This window comes from Mizuhopecten yessoensis, unplaced genomic scaffold, assembly GCF_002113885.1.
Source record: "Mizuhopecten yessoensis strain PY_sf001 unplaced genomic scaffold, ASM211388v2 scaffold5193, whole genome shotgun sequence".
In the NCBI taxonomy this organism is placed as follows: domain Eukaryota; kingdom Metazoa; phylum Mollusca; class Bivalvia; order Pectinida; family Pectinidae; genus Mizuhopecten; species Mizuhopecten yessoensis.
The window spans coordinates 1,256,572-1,274,786 of NW_018405926.1; the positions used below are offsets into that span (position 1 = coordinate 1,256,572).

General features: G+C 36.9%; 1 protein-coding gene across 1 annotated transcript; it reads left to right on the top strand.

Annotated features, from left to right (window-relative positions):
* The first annotated feature begins 227 nt into the window (after positions 1 to 227).
* Positions 228 to 17,849, top strand: LOC110450378 (cation-dependent mannose-6-phosphate receptor-like). The gene is made up of 7 exons (XM_021497862.1): positions 228 to 421; positions 4,059 to 4,152; positions 6,707 to 6,840; positions 11,571 to 11,649; positions 12,986 to 13,056; positions 14,261 to 14,387; positions 14,891 to 17,849. The coding sequence occupies exons 1-7, from the start codon at positions 237 to 239 to the stop codon at positions 14,948 to 14,950; spliced, it is 750 nt and encodes a 249-aa protein (XP_021353537.1). The 5' UTR covers positions 228 to 236; the 3' UTR covers positions 14,951 to 17,849.
* The last annotated feature ends 366 nt before the right edge of the window (positions 17,850 to 18,215 follow it).

The window sequence follows — 18,215 nt, forward strand, 5'->3', positions numbered from 1 at the left end:
TTATAATATTAACTGAATAATATTTAAGTGTCGTCTGTGGTTTTTTAGTGGTCTTATCTGGATGTTTATATGAGTTTTTTGGGTGTTTTGGCGGGTTTTTTGGGTCTTTATGTGTGTTTTTGGGTCTTTTGGGGTAAATCGTGCCACCCAATTTCCACGTCCCTGTGCTAATGTCTCGCAATATCACCCAATGAAATTGCAGCATTTGATACTCTGCTGTAGTTCATGCGAGGCACATGACTTCCGATGTCAACATGGACTCGAGTGCCTACGTTATCAGTATACTAGTACTTTGGATGGTGATAAGCCTATCATCACCTGTATTATCAGCTGCAGAACCTTGTATAAAGACGGGACCATGTACCTGTGTAACAAAACAATTTACTGTTGATTTGACTCCTTTGTCCACACCGACACCAAGGTACGACGTTAGATAAATATTTCCGAGTTGGCCTAAACTGAAAGTGTAACGTTGAGCATGTACAGTTTCCTTGTAATACAATGCATCAACGTATGAATCTAAAACTGTATTGATTAGATGCTTCAAGCTGCAATACAGTTTCTCAATTGCGTATTGGTAGGCTTATTAACGCTGACAAAAGTACTAGACGCAACTTGGTTTTCGGACAGGCTACCGTGTTCTAGTTTTTGACACGCTTGCAGCCCTAATCGATCTTAGTTTTATCAAATAAAGTGTACATGAACATCAGTAACATGGCTTTCACTATAAACTGGGATTATTGTCAGGGAAGCAAAAACGTCAAAGCCACAATCAGTTATTTTAGTTACGTTTTATTGAGTTGGATTTGAATGGGTTTCATAGGTAAACACTGGTAAAAGGATACTGTACAACTTTATCAGGAAACTCAAGGTCTGTTACACTACATGCTACATTATATAATGGATCATTGTGCTCTGGTAAATTTGTATGCCACACTGTCCTACGTCTAGTATTGGGGTCATATGGAACTTGGCCTTTTCTACAGTCATTGAGTGGTGCCAATATTGACTACAGTTACCCTGGTTTTAAGGGTTCCCGGTTGTTTCGCCCAAAATCCCGTTTGCCCTAGGTTGTTTCAAGCTAGGTTGTTTCGCCCTATAAATAAAAATTTAGGGCGAAGCAATGTTTGGTATTTTCTTTCAATTTTAGTAGTTTTAAGTCACAAATTAAGTCTTCTTAGTTTTCCATTAAATTAAAGGGGCTGGTAGTGGAAAAAAATACAAAATAAATGGGTCTAAATGCGTTCTCTGGCCTTCCAATAGTTATACCACAGCAATATGATGGTCGAGTTCTGCTTGCAATGTCCAGTTTTGACCACTGAAATCTCTGGGAAGCCCTGCGTAAATTTAGCGCAGATCTATTAAAATATGTCACGTGGTTGTTTCGAAAGTGAGGCAGTGAAGATAACAACAATAGCATGCCGTCATGTGCCATGTCGGAATCAACTAGCGGACAAGACAGCAATACTATACGTAAATAATTGTTTACAAAGGTCATGTATGATGCAAGTGTTGTATTCCTGCCTATATGTTGTTGTTATATATAATGGTATTGATACCTCGTGCCTGTCATGACTTTTGCATGCATCTTTTTCTTTCGTCGCGATGTTTACATTTGGCTTTGTTGATGACGCGCGTGCGGTAAAATTACATCACTGATCTGGGTCAATTGAATTTTAGACTGTCAGGTGACGATTTAGGATTTCTTTATTATAATAATATTTTTTACTTTTAGGGAGTGAATTTCAGCAAAATTTGAATCGGTATATTTCATAAGAAGGTTTTTTTAAACAGGTGTATGCCATTTTAGCAAATATGCCATTTTTTCCTTAACCAGCCCCTTTAAAATAAATTTTATAAAAAGAAATGTGTTTGTGTTGTTTTTAAGCGAGTGTGACAAACGGCAGCTGTGAAAAGCAGAAGTGACTCCACACTTGCACAGTTGCATGTTTTTCTACATGAAATACATCTAACAGCAATATAGAAAGTTATCAATAAGTTTAGTTAATATATTTAAATATCAATTATTATAATAGCGTATAAATTAACAATTTTGTTTAGGGTGAAACAACCTAGGGCGAATGGGATTTAGGGCGAAACAACCCTTAGCGCGAACATGATTAAGGGCGAAACAACCCATTACCGTTTTAAGTGTGTTTTGTTGGCAAACAGGTACTAGCCTGATATGATTGTAGCAGTTTGTGAATAGTGGATGTTCAGGTAACCACTCCAGGGTTACGTAGACTAAGCTTAACTAACATGTCTGACTGTAACAAAAGGAAACAACGCTGTAATTATGTACAGTACAAATTTATTTACACAAAATACCCTTTGAGATGACCCCCGACGTATACAACAAGCAATACACACAATAGACATACCGGCTAAACTTGAACCTGTGAGTCAACAGAGGCCGCTGAAAGAAACTGAAACATAATTTTGGTAACCCAGGCCGAATGTACATGTATGTATTTGACTTACTGGAATGTTGTGCCAGGGCAGTGTCCTTGAGTTCTGGTTAGTTCCCAGTCCAAAACTTCCGCCAGAACTAGCGAAACTCCCACGCATTCCCTTAAGTACTGGAACTAGGCCCGCTGTCCGACCCTGGAACCACCTAGTTTGACCCAGGTCCGACTTGTTTGACCAGTCCAAACCATGAACCTTTTCAAAATCTCAGGATATCTGCCACCATGCCAAAAATAGCACAGGGGAATTCTCAATAAACAAACTACCGTTAGACGGCATATAGATATATGAACGCTACAATATAACCGTCTCACAAGACAGGACAGAGTATACCTAGCAGGAATAAACATGTTCCTGCTCCATTATGAACCGTTATGATGGTTTATATCCTGTGGTTGGCAGGGGATATGTCCCAGGAATACTACAATATTGCAGGTTCTAGCATTTTATGTTAAAGTGAGCAAGGCACAGAAGTAGTACTATTGTCTATATGTACAGTGTTAAAGTAATTAGAAATTAGTTATGCTGGAATGAACTGGAAAGTTCAGTTTTTAAGTTATATTTTATATTTACAGTGTACTAGTATATTTATTTTACAACAAGTACAAAACAAGTTATCTCACGCTGTATTAATCACTAGTGCTCTTGTTGTCAATACAATTCCAGGAGAGGTAGATATTAAATTTCAGCTCACCTGCAGCTGGCAAAAAGTGCCTTTGAGCTCGTCAACGGATAAAGGCGAACGCCTTCTCAGCTTGTTACAAGCACGAATTGCAGGGTTGGATGATTTAATTGAGAAAAGAGATACTGACAAAGAGTTAAGAGACGAAAACAATGAACAATTTGTGCAAAGTATGCGAAATTCAAACACACAAGAAAACCGAGTCCCACATTAGCCAGTAGGTTGATCAGATCAATTCTCACAAATGTTTTCACTGTTTTGATTTTTGATTTATTAACAAAAAGGCATATTAAAAAAAGTTAATGATATAACCATTTTGATATCATGCCCTTATCAGCCCCAGTGTCCTGATATCAGCTAGAGGGACGGAAGGCCATATGATAACTACAAACAGAACACAATACATCTCCAGCACACACGCAGGGATACACACATAGGAGATATTAGCCAGGTGGTATAGGACTAGTAGTTAGCGTCATGGAGATATTAGCCAGGTGGCATATGACTAGTAGTTAGCGTCTGATAAGGCAGCTCCTGTGAATTCCTCAAAAATTATATATCCTAATTGTATATCTATGTACTGTAAAGCGCTTTAGATAGGGCGCTATATCAAATGTTGTATTTTATTATTATTATAACAAAATAGTCATATTATAACCTCTAGGTAATGACAGAGATCCAACTGTATAACCATATATGTGCATTAACATATTTTAGATCACAACCCTATTTGTTATGAAGCAATTTCTTTCATATGTAAATATTTGCAATGCTATGTTTATTTTGAGGATAATTTGCCACAATGGCTTAATTATAGATATCCAGGTGAGTGATAAAGGCCATGAGTCTTAGGCGTCTTGCTTTTTCTTCAGAATCCTTCAAATGTTTTTCCTTTTTTGTAATATTGCAGATTTCAGGCCAATGATGATAAATACACCTATATATACAGTCCATGTATACCTACCGGACAAAAGTGTGGAGAGAGCACAGTGACAGATATTGCTGTAAGTGTTAAACCAAATCATCTGAGCAAGGTCATGTTACTTGCATTGCAATAGTCTTTTATCTTCAATAAGGCTCATCAGTTTGGAAATATATAATATCAAAGTTTAACTTTATACACAAACAATGTATATTCAAAGTGTCGCAGCGTTTCAAGGCCGTCTGGTCCTTTTGTCAACCTTATAATGACTGAGTGAGCGATTTGTATTGCTAACCTGTATAACGATGTGATGAAATCCTACACTTTACCGCTATATGTCGCTCAAAATCATTCTGCCTATCAATAGAGAGTGTATAGGTAGAATATCATTATAAACTAGTATAAGTTTAATATGTACATTCTACATACTTAATGACTATATTTCACACACGATCGATTACAAAACATTTGGCCTATTATTATTAATAGAGTGTTTGGTTTGTTTGGTTTTATTAGCTCACCTGGTCGAAAGGACCATGGTGAGCTTATGCCATACCACATACAGCATCTGTCGTCTTTCCGTCAATTTTTCCTTTAAAATGCTATTAGTCCTGAACTGCTCAGTAGATTATGACTAAATTTGGTCTGGAGCACCCCTAGGCCAAGGGGACTCAATTTTCTATAAATGGTGGACATGCCCCCCTGGGGCAGATGAGCGGGGCCCAATAGGGGAAATAGAGGTAATACCTTTAAAATCCTTCTCCTACCATAGTGATTAAGATATTTTATCCCAAATTGGTCTGGATCGTCCTTGGGCCAAAGGGAACCAATCTGTATAAATGGTGGGTGTGCAGTGGCTCCCCTGGGGGCAGAGGATGGAACCCAAAAAGGGAAATGGAGGTATATACACCTTTAAAATCCTTTCATTCTAATTTAGTTTTGAGCATCTTTCTGCCAAGGGGACTCAATTTTGTATAAATGGTGGCTGTGGCCCCCCTGGGGGCAGAGGGGTGGGGTAAAATAGAGGAAATAGAGGTAAAACCTTTAAAATCCTTCTTCTATCGTAGGGATTAGGGGATTAGGGGATTTTATCCTTGTTTAGTCCGGATCATCCTTGGGCCAAGGGGACTCAATTTTGTATAAACAGTGGGTGTGGCCCCCTTTGGGGCAGAGGGGCAGAGCCAAATAATGGAAATAGAGGTAAAACCTTTAAAATCCTTCTTCTACCATAGGGATGTAAGGATTTTATCTTTATTTAGTCCGGAGCATACATTGTACTTGGGCAAAGTGGACTCAATTTTGTATAAACGGTGGGTGTGTTCCCCTTGAGGGCAGATGGGTGGGGCCGAATAGGGGAAATAGAGGTAAAACCTTTATAAAATCCTTCTTCTACCATAGAGATTAAAGTGTTTTATCCTAAATTAGTCTTGAGCATCCTTGCATCTTGGTCTTGGTGTGGCCCCCCCTGTGGACAGAGGGGCGGGACCCAATAGGGGAAACATAGCAAATTCTTCAAAATCCTTGTCCTTTTATAGGAATGACAGGATATTGTCCAAATTTGGTATGAAGTATCCTTGGGTGAAGGGGAACCACTTTTGTATAAACGGTGTGTCTGCATGGCCTGAGAGGTAATTTAGCAAATTCTTGCAAATTCTTTTTCTGTAGGAATACATGTGACAGGATTTTGTCCATATTTGGTGTAAAGCATCGTTGGGCAAAGGCGACCGTGATTTTGTATCAAAGGTGGGTCTGACCCCCCTCGGGGCAGAGGGGCAGGGCCCAATAGGGGAAACATAACAAATTCTTCTTTTCCTGTAGGAATGACAGGATTTTGTCCAATTGCATATAACCATGTAATACAAATTGTACACTACCAGCAACATCTAGCTATTCCAACTTCAATTTTACTAACATTTCCAGGTGAGCGATACATGCCCTCTGGGCCATTTGTTTTCTCTACCATTTGAGGGATTTTAGCAAAATTTGGCCTGGGACATCCTTTGGCAAATGAGACGATATTTTATAAATATGGAGGGTGTGGCCCCTCTTGTTACAGAGGGGCAAGGTCCAAAAGGGGAATTTGAGGTTTGAACCTATAAAGTCCTTCTTCAGTACCATTGGAGGGATTTTATGTAATAAGAATAGTTTCCCATGTTTGCTTTATCATGAAGATGAGCTATACAGTAAAAACTCTACTAAAGCTTCATCAGGGCAATTTTGTTAAATACATTTACCCTGAAAAAAAATTGTGGGCATATACATGTTATAGGTAGTTTGAGCGTGTGTGATCATCACTGTGATGTTATGTACCAGATGTACAATGCATAGAGACTATTGCAAAACATCCAGGAATAAAGAAAACACTTGAACCAACTACAAGAGCGTTTCCATTTTGTATTAAGGATATGAAAATAAAACATTTTAAAACACACTTATATATATATATGATGTACTGTTGATATTCCTTTCACATTCCTGCATATTTTCAGGTTTAACCCATTCATCCCTAAAGTCACCTTTGAACTGTACCAAATCAAAGACTGGGCAAGTCCATTTTGAAAATGAAGGTGTGAATGAGTTGAAAAACAAAAGAGAAGAAAGTTGATGTCTTTTTCTTTGTTTTTGTTGATAAATAGATTTGCCAAGAACTCACTACCGATCACAGTACTAATTTCATCGTGGGTACTCAGTCATCTGCCAAATTTTCTGGTAGTCCTGACAATGGATCTCTACAGATTGAGTATACAGCAACAATTCAAGGCGTACAAAGGTATGTACAATGTACTGCAGGTGCTGGACACACAAATGTATTAAATGTATACTATGATTAAAGGTACCATGCTGCTAACTTTCGCTCATTTTTGTGTCTCCTACTATGGAGGTGACTTATAGGTAATACTTTGTCGATAGCGGCGTCGGTTGCGTCATCCGAAACAAGATTTACGTGCATTTTTGGTGGAGTTATGCCCCTTTTAATGCCAAATAAGGGCATTGTGTAGTAAATGCAAGACATTTTTATTTTTTAATCAATTTGTTTCAAATTTTATACAGTAATGCTAGTAGCAATAATGTTCAACATATATTACAGGTTTTTCTGTCGAGTTTCAACTTTTCTTACTAAAAGAGCTGAGCAGGCGACACATCCACACCCATGGAATTCTTGTTTTTATCAAAAGGAACATTTTGACATTTTTCATTTTTCTTACATAGCAAAAGAAAGTTATTTCCGTTGATACATGTACTACGCTCAGGGCATGAATCATGTCAAGGATACAAAATTAAATGGAATTCAATTTTATTTTCTTACGTTCCGTGAAGATGATTCACATAGGGTCACGCATGCCCCAATTGGCCCTTACAAAATGACGATATGTCATGTCAAATTTTGGCATGCTTCTAATATCATTTTTAGCTCACCTGGCACGCAGTGCCAAGTGAGCTTATGCCGTGGTGCGGCGTCCGTCGTCCGTCTGTCGTCCGGCGTCAATATTTTACTTTAAACGACTTCTTCTAAATAACCGAAAGGCCTAGGGTGATGATATTTGACCAAAAGCAAACTGGGATGAAGGGCTACCAAGTTTGTTCAAATAAATGACCTTCATCTATTTTCAAGGTCACAGGGGTCAAATATTTTAAACACTTTAAACAACTTCTTCTCAATAACCAAACTGCCCAAGGAGATGATATTTGGTCAGTAGCATGCTAGGGTGAAGGGCTACCAAGTTTGTTCAAATGAATGACCTTCAATTATATTCAAGGTCACAGGGGTCAATTGTCTTAAAAAACCTTTAAATAACTTCTTCTGAATAACCAAAATGCCCAGGGTGATGATATTTGGCCAGTAGCAAGCTGAGATGAAGGGCTACAAAGTTTGTTCAAATGAATGACCTTCATCCATATTCAAGGTCACATGGGTCAAATATGTTAAAAACTTTAAACAACTTCTTCTCGATAACCAAAATGCCCTGGGTGATGATATTTGGCCAGTAGCATGCTAAGATGAAGGGCTACAAAGTTTGTTCAAATAAATGACCTTCTCCCATATTCAAGGTCACAGGGGTCAAATATGTTAAACGCTTTAAACAACCTCTTCTCAATAACCAAAATGCCCTGGGTGATGATATTGGGCCAGTAGCATGCTAAGATAAAGGGCTACAAAGTTTGTTCAAATGAATGACCTTCTCCTATATTCAAGGTCACAGGGGTCAAATATGTTAAACGCTTTAAACAACTTCTTCTGAATAACCAAAATGCCCAGGGTGATGATATTTGGCCAGTAGCTAGCTGAGATGAAGGGCTACAAAGTTTGTTCAAATGAATGACCTTCATCCATATTCAAGGTCACATGGGTCAAATATGTTAAAAACTTTAAACAACTTCTTCTCGATAACCAAAATGCCCTGGGTGATGATATTTGGCCAGTAGCATGCTAAGATGAAGGGCTACAAAGTTTGTTCAAATAAATGACCTTCTCCCATATTCAAGGTCACAGGGGTCAAATATGTTAAACGCTTTAAACAACCTCTTCTCAATAACCAAAATGCCCTGGGTGATGATATTGGGCCAGTAGCATGCTAAGATAAAGGGCTACAAAGTTTGTTCAAATGAATGACCTTCTCCTATATTCAAGGTCACAGGGGTCAAATATGTTAAACGCTTTAAACAACTTCTTCTGAATAACCAAAATGCCCAGGGTGATGATATTTGGCCAGTAGCTAGCTGAGATGAAGGGCTACAAAGTTTGTTCAAATGAATGACCTTCATCCATATTCAAGGTCACATGGGTCAAATATGTTAAAAACTTTAAACAACTTCTTCTCGATAACCAAAATGCCCTGGGTGATGATATTTGGCCAGTAGCATGCTAAGATGAAGGGCTACAAAGTTTGTTCAAATAAATGACCTTCTCCCATATTCAAGGTCACAGGGGTCAAATATGTTAAACGCTTTAAACAACCTCTTCTCAATAACCAAAATGCCCTGGGTGATGATATTGGGCCAGTAGCATGCTAAGATAAAGGGCTACAAAGTTTGTTCAAATGAATGACCTTCTCCTATATTCAAGGTCACAGGGGTCAAATATGTTAAACGCTTTAAACAACTTCTTCTGAATAACCAAAATGCCCAGGGTGATGATATTTGGCCAGTAGCTAGCTGAGATGAAGGGCTACAAAGTTTGTTCAAATGAATGACCTTCATCCATATTCAAGGTCACATGGGTCAAATATGTTAAAAACTTTCAACAACTTCTTCTGAATAACCAAAATGCCCTGGGTGATGATATTTGGCCAGTAGCATGCTAAGATGAAGGGCTACAAAGTTTGTTCAAATAAATGACCTTCTCCCATATTCAAGGTCACAGGGGTCAAATATGTTAAACGCTTTAAACAACCTCTTCTCAATAACCAAAATGCCCTTGGTGATGATATTGGGCCAGTAGCATGCTAAGATAAAGGGCTACAAAGTTTGTTCAAATGAATGACTTTGACTTATATTCAAGGTCACAGGGGTCAAATTTGTTTAAAAATCTTTAAACAACCTCTTATGAATAACCATGGGTCCCAGGATGTTTATACTTTGCAAGTTGCATCCTGAGATGAGTATACAATGTGTTCAACATATTGCCTTTTTCGACTTTCAATCACAGGGATGAAATGTTTTTAAAAAAATTAACAGGGTCTTTTGAACGTATTTTAATAATTAATACTGATATTTTGCCTGTAGCTTTATTTTAGATCACTTTTAAGGTTACAAGTGTGAGTTTTATACCAGGTGAGCGATGCAGGCCCATTGGGCCTCTTGTTGTAAACATTTCTTCATGAGGGAATTAAAAAGTTTTTTTAACATAATTGATCTTTATTAATTAAGATAAAACACACTTATTGTGAAAGCATTACCTCTGACCCAGTCGCATACACAGTTCTGTTTAAACATTACCTCTGACCCAGCCGCATACACAGTTCTGTTTAAACGTTACCTCTGACCCAGCCGCATACACAGTTCTGTTTAAATGTTACCTCTGACCCAGTTGAACACATAGTTGCTATTTATTGGATTCTGCTGTCTTGACATCTCCTGAAATTTGCTTATGCATAATAATAACATAAACATGGCTTCAACCCTGTGCAGGGTGAGATAAGTGGCAGTTGAGTATAACCTTCGCACTTATACCGGACATAAAATTTAATATACGTCTTTGGAATTTTGAATCTTTTCGTATCAACATGCATCTACAAATGAAAATGATTGATTTGTTCTCTAAACATTTTATCTCTGATTTGTGGTTATTTGAAGTTGCAAAAATCATGCCTACCATGCATTGCCCTTAAACTCTTGTCAGTCTGGATATTTTAAGTGATATACATTTTCATAGGTTACTATACTGGTATACGTAACATCAACATTTTATGTAGACAATCATCCTTGATGTGCTTCTAAATAACTCTTCCTCTACTTAATTATAAGACTCTTTCATGCCCAGGAGTGAAGGATAGGGAAATTCCACCCGAGGGGGTTCTCAAATTTAGTAAAACTTGATGCTTTTTGAAGGGTTTTCCTTAATTTGAAAATCCAGATCGTGGAATTTCCCTATCCTACAACCTAGGGCATGAAAGAGTATTTTTCTCTCATTATAACCAACAGGATAAGCTCAGAAACTATGAAAAAGCTTTTGGACTGAATATCATTTTGAAAATATTGTTTTTTTCCCTTATAGCTCTTTTGACGAAAACAAACAGCGAGATTTAGCATACCACGTATTTGCAAACAGAGTTTGCGCAGAAAAAATAATCTCATTTTCTATTATGTACGGTCATTGTTTCGTAAAAGATCACGTCGCCTTTTCCGCATTGCGGCATCAGAATTTTCCATTTGTGACGTCTCTTCATTGTTGAGCCATTGTGATGTCACATCATGTGAAATTGGGTGTAAGATAGAAATTTCCTTCACCACTGTCTTACCCTGAACAGCTCTATACACACAGGTACCCTGCATATGGGTAGATTGGTTAACACTCAGGCCTTCGTTGTCGTAGGCATGGAATATTCAGAGAAAGTGTTTTTCTCCTGCCCACACAACTACAACAAGCCAGGTGGAGTATAAACTGGTCTGGGGTGGATGTTGCAGTATCTGTGCTGTAGCATTCAAGTGAGGTGTCACTATAAATGATGCCGTTGGAAGCACGGTACCACTACAAACAGAACACATTACATTGAGCACCCACGCAGGCAAACACACATAGGGAGATATTAGCCAGGTGGCATAGGACTAGTAGTTAACGCCTGATAAGACAGCTCCTGCAAATTCCTCAAAATTGTATTGATTAATGAATTGTATTGATTAATGTATATGCCAATTGTATTGGTTGTACTCAAACTAGAAGATGGTTGCATATGTTTGTCAAGAGAAAACAATTTTCAATTCTAAAGGATCATTTGATTGAACAGGTTTCATTGAACATCTTCCCATGTGTGTTTTGATGCCACAAAATTTGTCTTTCAGGACTACATATATATCTGTTGTGTGCTCTGACGAGGATGGCAGTTTTTCATATCTCTCTTCGCCTAGTGATACTTCATATGTAAGTATGGGTTATATATAGATATACACTGTACAAAATGATCTGAGAGTACAGTAAATGTAATTAGGGGTATTAGGCTTAAATATAAACCTTTCAGAGAAAAACCTAACTGCACAGAATGAATCTGATTAAACATAATATGGGTTTGTCAGGTGGGTTTGTGAAACAGGCCCTGTGCTAAAATTAGGAAAACATTGTAGACATAAGAACCATATTGGGAAATTTAGATAATCATTATAACAATTAATTCTTAGGAAATGAATTAGACCCTTTGAAACTTTCAAATAATTAGTTTAGACCATCATTTTGACAAAATGATCATTCCGTCCTTTTTACATATTCTACAATTTGGGAATTCATTTAATTGGTAGGATTTATTCAAATTAAAGCTTTTAGTATTTTTGCTTCCCCAATGAGGAATTTTAAAGCGGCATATTGGGATAAATCACACACTTTTTGTATTGAGAATGGGTCCTTGAAACAGACCCTAAATTACGCGGATATGCCCCTGCGTGTTGTCAATATCATGATTAATAAAATCTATTACCTGTGACTGAGCGAGATTGAGTTATCTCGGTCGAGGGTTAAGATTCTGTAACAAAATCCCAACCGAGGTGTAAGCCGAGGTTGGGATGATACAGAATCTTAGCCTGAGACTATGATTCTGATATTGAAAAAGAGTTAAATACTGAACAATAATAATAAATTACACATTGCCGGAATCAACCCAAAATGCAACAGGAAACACACATATTTTGTATAGACTGAAAAAGATATAATTCTGAATTAAAACAATCACTCATTTCACACGAAGATAATTTTAAGCACAAATTTAGAATCTACTCAGATTCAATATATATATATGTAGCTAATTATGGTAGACATATCCCTATAAACCTACAAGTCAAATCAAATTAAGGGGAGTCAAAAACATACTCTCGAGGGTCTACTACATGCCCCGATGAGGAGGCATTAGGCAGTACATTAGCAAAGAACCAATTACATAAATGTGAACATTACAGTGATGACAATCACTCTTGGTAACAAAAGCATCAGTGCAAGCATTTTTATCACATAGATATGACACTGGCTATATATATATATAGCTACCATGTACTTTACATGGCAAACAAACAAAAAAACATTGGATAGGGTCAGACGGGCGTATTGTGCATCCGTTTGCGGTGCTCTTGTTGGCAGTGGTACAGGGATCCTCACGGCTGTTATTCAATGGTTTAATAGTTTAAGTATAATAGAGATGAAAATTTCACATTGTAATGTTGTTAATTTAATTGATTAGCAAAATTAGTTCATAAATTGTTGATTTATCTTTCAGAAATTACAGTTGAAAACCAAATATGCATGCCTACCGTGTGGGTTAAGTGCTGGATCTGTGCTGCTAATTATGTAAGTAGCTAAGCATGATGGTTAGAAAGGAAATGGTTATCCCACTCCATTTTAAGCTCCCTTGCCCATATGGGAATTTAAGCGAATTTGGTCCAGAGCATCCTAAGGCAAAGGGGACCCAATTGTCATATTCCAGGAGTGCACAGAGCAAAATTGAGTGTAACCCTTGGAGTATCGAGGATGGGGCCCACATGGGGGCAAAGGGGCGGGGGCCAAAAGGGAAACAAAGTAATAAACGTTCGAAATCCTTCTCCTTCAGTTTGATTGGAGGGATTTAACCAAAGTTTGTGTAGAGCATTCTTACAATTTTGTAGAAATGGAGGGATGCTCTCGGGGATGGGGGGGATATGGGGAATTGAGGTAAATGTTTAAAGATCGACCCCAATTCATGGGTGAAGAAAGACGGTACCCAGTTAGGGAAAGGCGTTCCTGAGGTGGGCAATACAGGCCCTCTAGGCATCTTGTATATTTTTAGTCTGAGGACTTGTGATATCAGTACATTTCCATGTGCCCTGTGACAGTTGCCACTCTGAATTTTTACATTTTTATGTGACTTGTGTGCTAGTTCAGTTTATAATTACAACCCTCCAGCTTTCTCATCTTAGGCTCGGGACTTCACATTTAATGGGGGAGACTTCTACGGCTTATAATGACTTAAGAGAAAAGTAATGTACCTTCACTGCGGAAAAATAATGAAGTAAAGTGTCATGTTTGTGACCAAATGCATGAATCCTCTGCATTTAAAGAAAAGATGAAGGTTGGCACCAGCTGGTATAAACCGCTTGCAGTTTTATGCAAAATAAACACTTCCTGTTTCTTTGGCATATATTGTATAACTCCAAAACAAATCCTGTTATTTGTTTCCTGAATACATCCCGTCAGTAACATTCATTTTGTGACAAGCAACTGGAAAATGTGGGTTTTGTCATGTGTTGAATGTTGTTTTACAATTTGATGTGTTTTTAATATATTTTTTTTATCAGCGGTATAATCTAATCTGTTGTGTAAAAGCAGTAAAAATGTTGCTGAAACTCTTGTAGAAATGTTGAAATCAACTTCGGAAAAATAAATAACACATCGGAAAATGAAATCAAAGTTATTTTCCATGGAAGGTATTAATTAAGGTGTACTTAAAAATAAAGTGGAATTCTATAAAAGAAAAACTGCAAGTCCCAAATCTTAATGATTGTGTTTGTTTCAACAGATTCTTTGTGTTGCTTATTGTGTACATCATTGGAGGAATACTGTTCATGCGATACGTGAGAAAAGCCCAGGGGATAGAAATGATTCCAAACCGGGAAATGTGGATGGAGTTACCTCTCTTGATCAAGGTAGAACTCTTCTTTCATAAGATCTTTGGCCTACGGCTACAAGGCGAAAAAAGAGGAATACTACTATGAAAGGCAGTAAAGCTTAAATCACTTATAAATGAAGTTTATTGAGAAGAAACCACTGTTAAATTTACCATTTGGGATACTATGTTCAAAGTCTGGTTAGCATACTATACAGAACTTTAGCATATTTAGTACAATGTTGAAATTGATAACCAAAGAATGTAAATGATTTCAAAAAAATAATTTGTAGACAAGAGACACATGATATTTGTATACTTTTCAGATATTTCTTTCTCTTGTATCATTGTTAAAAGTACTGTTTTATTTTGAAAACAATAACATTGAGAGATATTAATTACAATCTGTTAGAGGTTCTAGCCAATATTAAATTTCCACTTATGTATACCTTTTGTACAATATTGATGACAATAATGATAAACCATTTCTTATGCTTGTATATTTGACCCTGACGTTAAACATTGTGTTTGTATTTTCAACAGGACGGAATATTGTTTGTTTCACGAGGATGCAAGACAGACTCGTCATATTCCCAGATTTGATGAGTCTTAGGACATGGCGGTACGAAGGATACATAATTACTGGTTAAGTTTGTGATAAATTGTACCAATTGGTTATTGGTATTGCCTTTGGGCATGTGTTTAAATATGTTAGGTCATCCATTTTAAGGCCAAAGACCAAGAACAAGTTTTATAGGGAGATGTTTAGTATCAGGAATAAACAAATTTGGCTAATGGGATGAATTTTTACTGAAAAGAATAGGGATGCCTTCTTTCTTCAAAAATCACATCTGTTTTGGTCATTAACTGCTATAGAACAAATACTAGTTTCTCTGTATGTTTTTTTGTGTCTTCAGCAATGTCAAAGGTTCCTATTTCAAAATGTTAAGTTAAAATCATTTGGCTGGTGGGATGAATTTTTACTGAAAAGAATAGGGATGCCTTCTTTCTTCAAAAATCTCATCTGTTTTGGTCATTAACTGCTATAGAACAAATACTAGTTTCTCTGTATATATTTTTATGTGTCTTCAGCAATGTCTAAGGTTCCTATTTCAAAAATTTAAGTTAAAATCATAAGTTGAACAAAGGAAAACATACGTTTTGACAAGTTCTAAAGAATATCACTCTATGTAGACAATTTTCAGGCTCCTGCCTTTCTTTCAGTCTCAATGAGGAATATTTAATTTTTGTCACATCGGTTATTTAATGATTCTTATAAGTAGTTGTGTATGTAGCCATTCAAAACTTAAACAAGAAAGTAGAGCCAATGTCAGTACTAAATTTAGCAGGTTATTCTGTGGGACGCTACATTTAAGCAAGGATACCTGAGGTACACAGGGCGTCATCCTCGATAATCCTGGGGTTACGCTCACTTCACTCTCTACACCCCTGGAATATGTCCTAGCAACATTGATGGCTCAGAGTTGGCCACAATGCAGATGAGGCAAGAAGACGTGTTTAATCCTTTGATGTACATCAAAAGAATCTTGGGTAGGCATTATGATTAAATTGGCTGGCTTTGAAGTTGGGGTCGCTACTTTGAATCTTCAAAGGACAAGTATCAGCCTAGCGATTGGTCTGATATTTTTAATCGAGACCAATCAAATAGCTAGTCATGTGCCTTCAATTCTACTGAGTAAGTGTGTATTTTTATGTGAAACCTTATAACGATTGAATTTTCAAGAAAATGAGAAATTGAATGTATACAATGTCATCATTAGTGAATTTCAAACGAAGTGCATTTTGAGTAGGTGTGTATTTTGTGTGGAAGCTTATATGTAAAAAAAATCTAGGAAATGAGAATTTTATGAAAAGAGTAGCTGAAGTGAGAAAGTAGAAATGTATATGACGATGAAAATGATATCAAATTTGTTCATGTATGTTTATACATTGTATAAGCATTGCGATAAAATAATGCTTTTGAAATTATTTCATGTCAAATTTAACATCGTTTTTTTGTGTAATTGACTTTTGTAATATAAGTGGCTCACAAAAATAGCTCAATGAGAAAGAAATTAATTTTATAACAATGGGTATACATCTAGCGAGGATATCTTCAATTCTTAAAACGTCATGTTTGGCATGAAGTTATATTTAAATTAAAATGATATATTATTTTACATCAATTATGAAACAAGTTCTATCAACTTTTATTTATCACCCTTGTTGTAATTGGTTTGGATGATAGTGTGCAAAAGGGTTTATATGTGGGAAGAAACCAGAATACGCGGAGAAAACCCATGTGGTCAGGCAGATGACCCCTGAAACCTTCTCAAGTTTGATTGGGGAACCAAACTCTGACCACCTTGGTGAAAGGCAAGTTCACTATCCAATGCGCCACCTGACCATGGTTACATTTGCATGGCATTACCATTACAATCAAGCCTCGTTATTCCTGCATCCACAAAGCTGGACATCTCACACATCCAGCTTCAAAGTTAACCACTTAATCCATCCAACAATCACTTCAAAATCTGTGGTTTTCCAACCTTTCCACTAGTGTTTTAGTGGACATAGTATCTTTTTCTTTAAAAACTGTCCATGTAATTGTGCCATGTCACAATCGAGGAAGGTGGCTTGATAACAAGGGTCTGCTGTATAAAAACCAGCCAAATTGCAATGGCTAACATACATGTAATACCAAAGCCAAATTATGAATATCATTATTGTGATGACACTGTTGCCTTGTCCTATAAATATACTACAGAAAGTTCCTGGCAGATTGAAAGATACAGGATACTTATTTTCTTACCGAAATTGGTAAAACCCGAGGGTCCGCCGAGAAAAATAGAAAAGATTTTGAGGACTAATATTTTATGCTGTCGCCATTTTTGGAAGGTGGGGGTATATAGTGCTAGCCATATGGTTCCTTTCTAACTGGATGTAAGGATTTGAACCAAATTACATCATTTCCAAAAAAATACATAATGTAGAAAAATATTCTTATATATTTGTCATAATGAATGAGTTGGATTACATTGTTTATGCTCTCGGAGTCATATATTCAAATGTGTGGAAACAAAATTTAATACTGTATACCGAGAAATGTTTGCTGCAGTTTAATTTTCACCTTTTCACTTCCGCAATGAAGACAAATTACTTATTACAGCAAACACTAGTAAGTGATATAACAAAGATAGTAATCAAATGTGAAGGTCAAAGTAATCAAATGTGAACGACAAAGTAATCAAATGTGAAGGACAAAGTAATCAAATGTGAAGGACAAAGTTAATATTGGACGGAAGTGAATTTTATTGGTCTGGAACAAAAATTTGAATGGGCCAAAGTTTTTGGGTATACGGTAATTCTGAAAGAAGCCTTATATCAGTATTTAAAATGAATTAATGAGAACACATCATTTACGCCATTAGAGCCTTTTTAGGTCACCTGAGCTTTGCTCAAGTGACCTATTCTAATCGCTATCCGTCCGTCGTCGTCCGTCGTGCGTAAACTTTTTACATTTTCAACTTCTTCTCAAGAACCAGTGGATGGATCTTTTTCAAACTTAGTCAGAATCATGTTTGGTAGATGAGGCTACAAAATTGTAAAATTGGGATTTCTACCCCAACCCCTGGGGCCAGGGCCGGGCCCCAAAGGGAAAATTAACCAATATTTCAAAAATCTTCTTCTCCAGACTCAGAGGTACTACATTCATTTTCTCTGCATGGAAAGAAAATCACCAGGGGCTTTATTTAAATCGTAAATTTCAGAACCCCCGAGCTGTTTGTTCCCCCTTGGGGAGGGGATAAAGTTTACTATAGTTTATATAGGTAAAATAACACTTTTGGGTATATATTTTATCCATTTT

Excerpts from the sequence above, each read along its gene's own strand:
- LOC110450378 (XM_021497862.1), top strand. The coding sequence starts at position 237 with ATGACTTCCGATGTCAACATGGACTCGAGTGCCTACGTTATCAGTATA. Across the intron at positions 422-4,058 it reads TTGTCCACACCGACACCAAG|ATTTCAGGCCAATGATGATA; the intron begins GTACGACGTTAG and ends GTAATATTGCAG. Across the intron at positions 6,841-11,570 it reads ACAATTCAAGGCGTACAAAG|GACTACATATATATCTGTTG; the intron begins GTATGTACAATG and ends TTTGTCTTTCAG.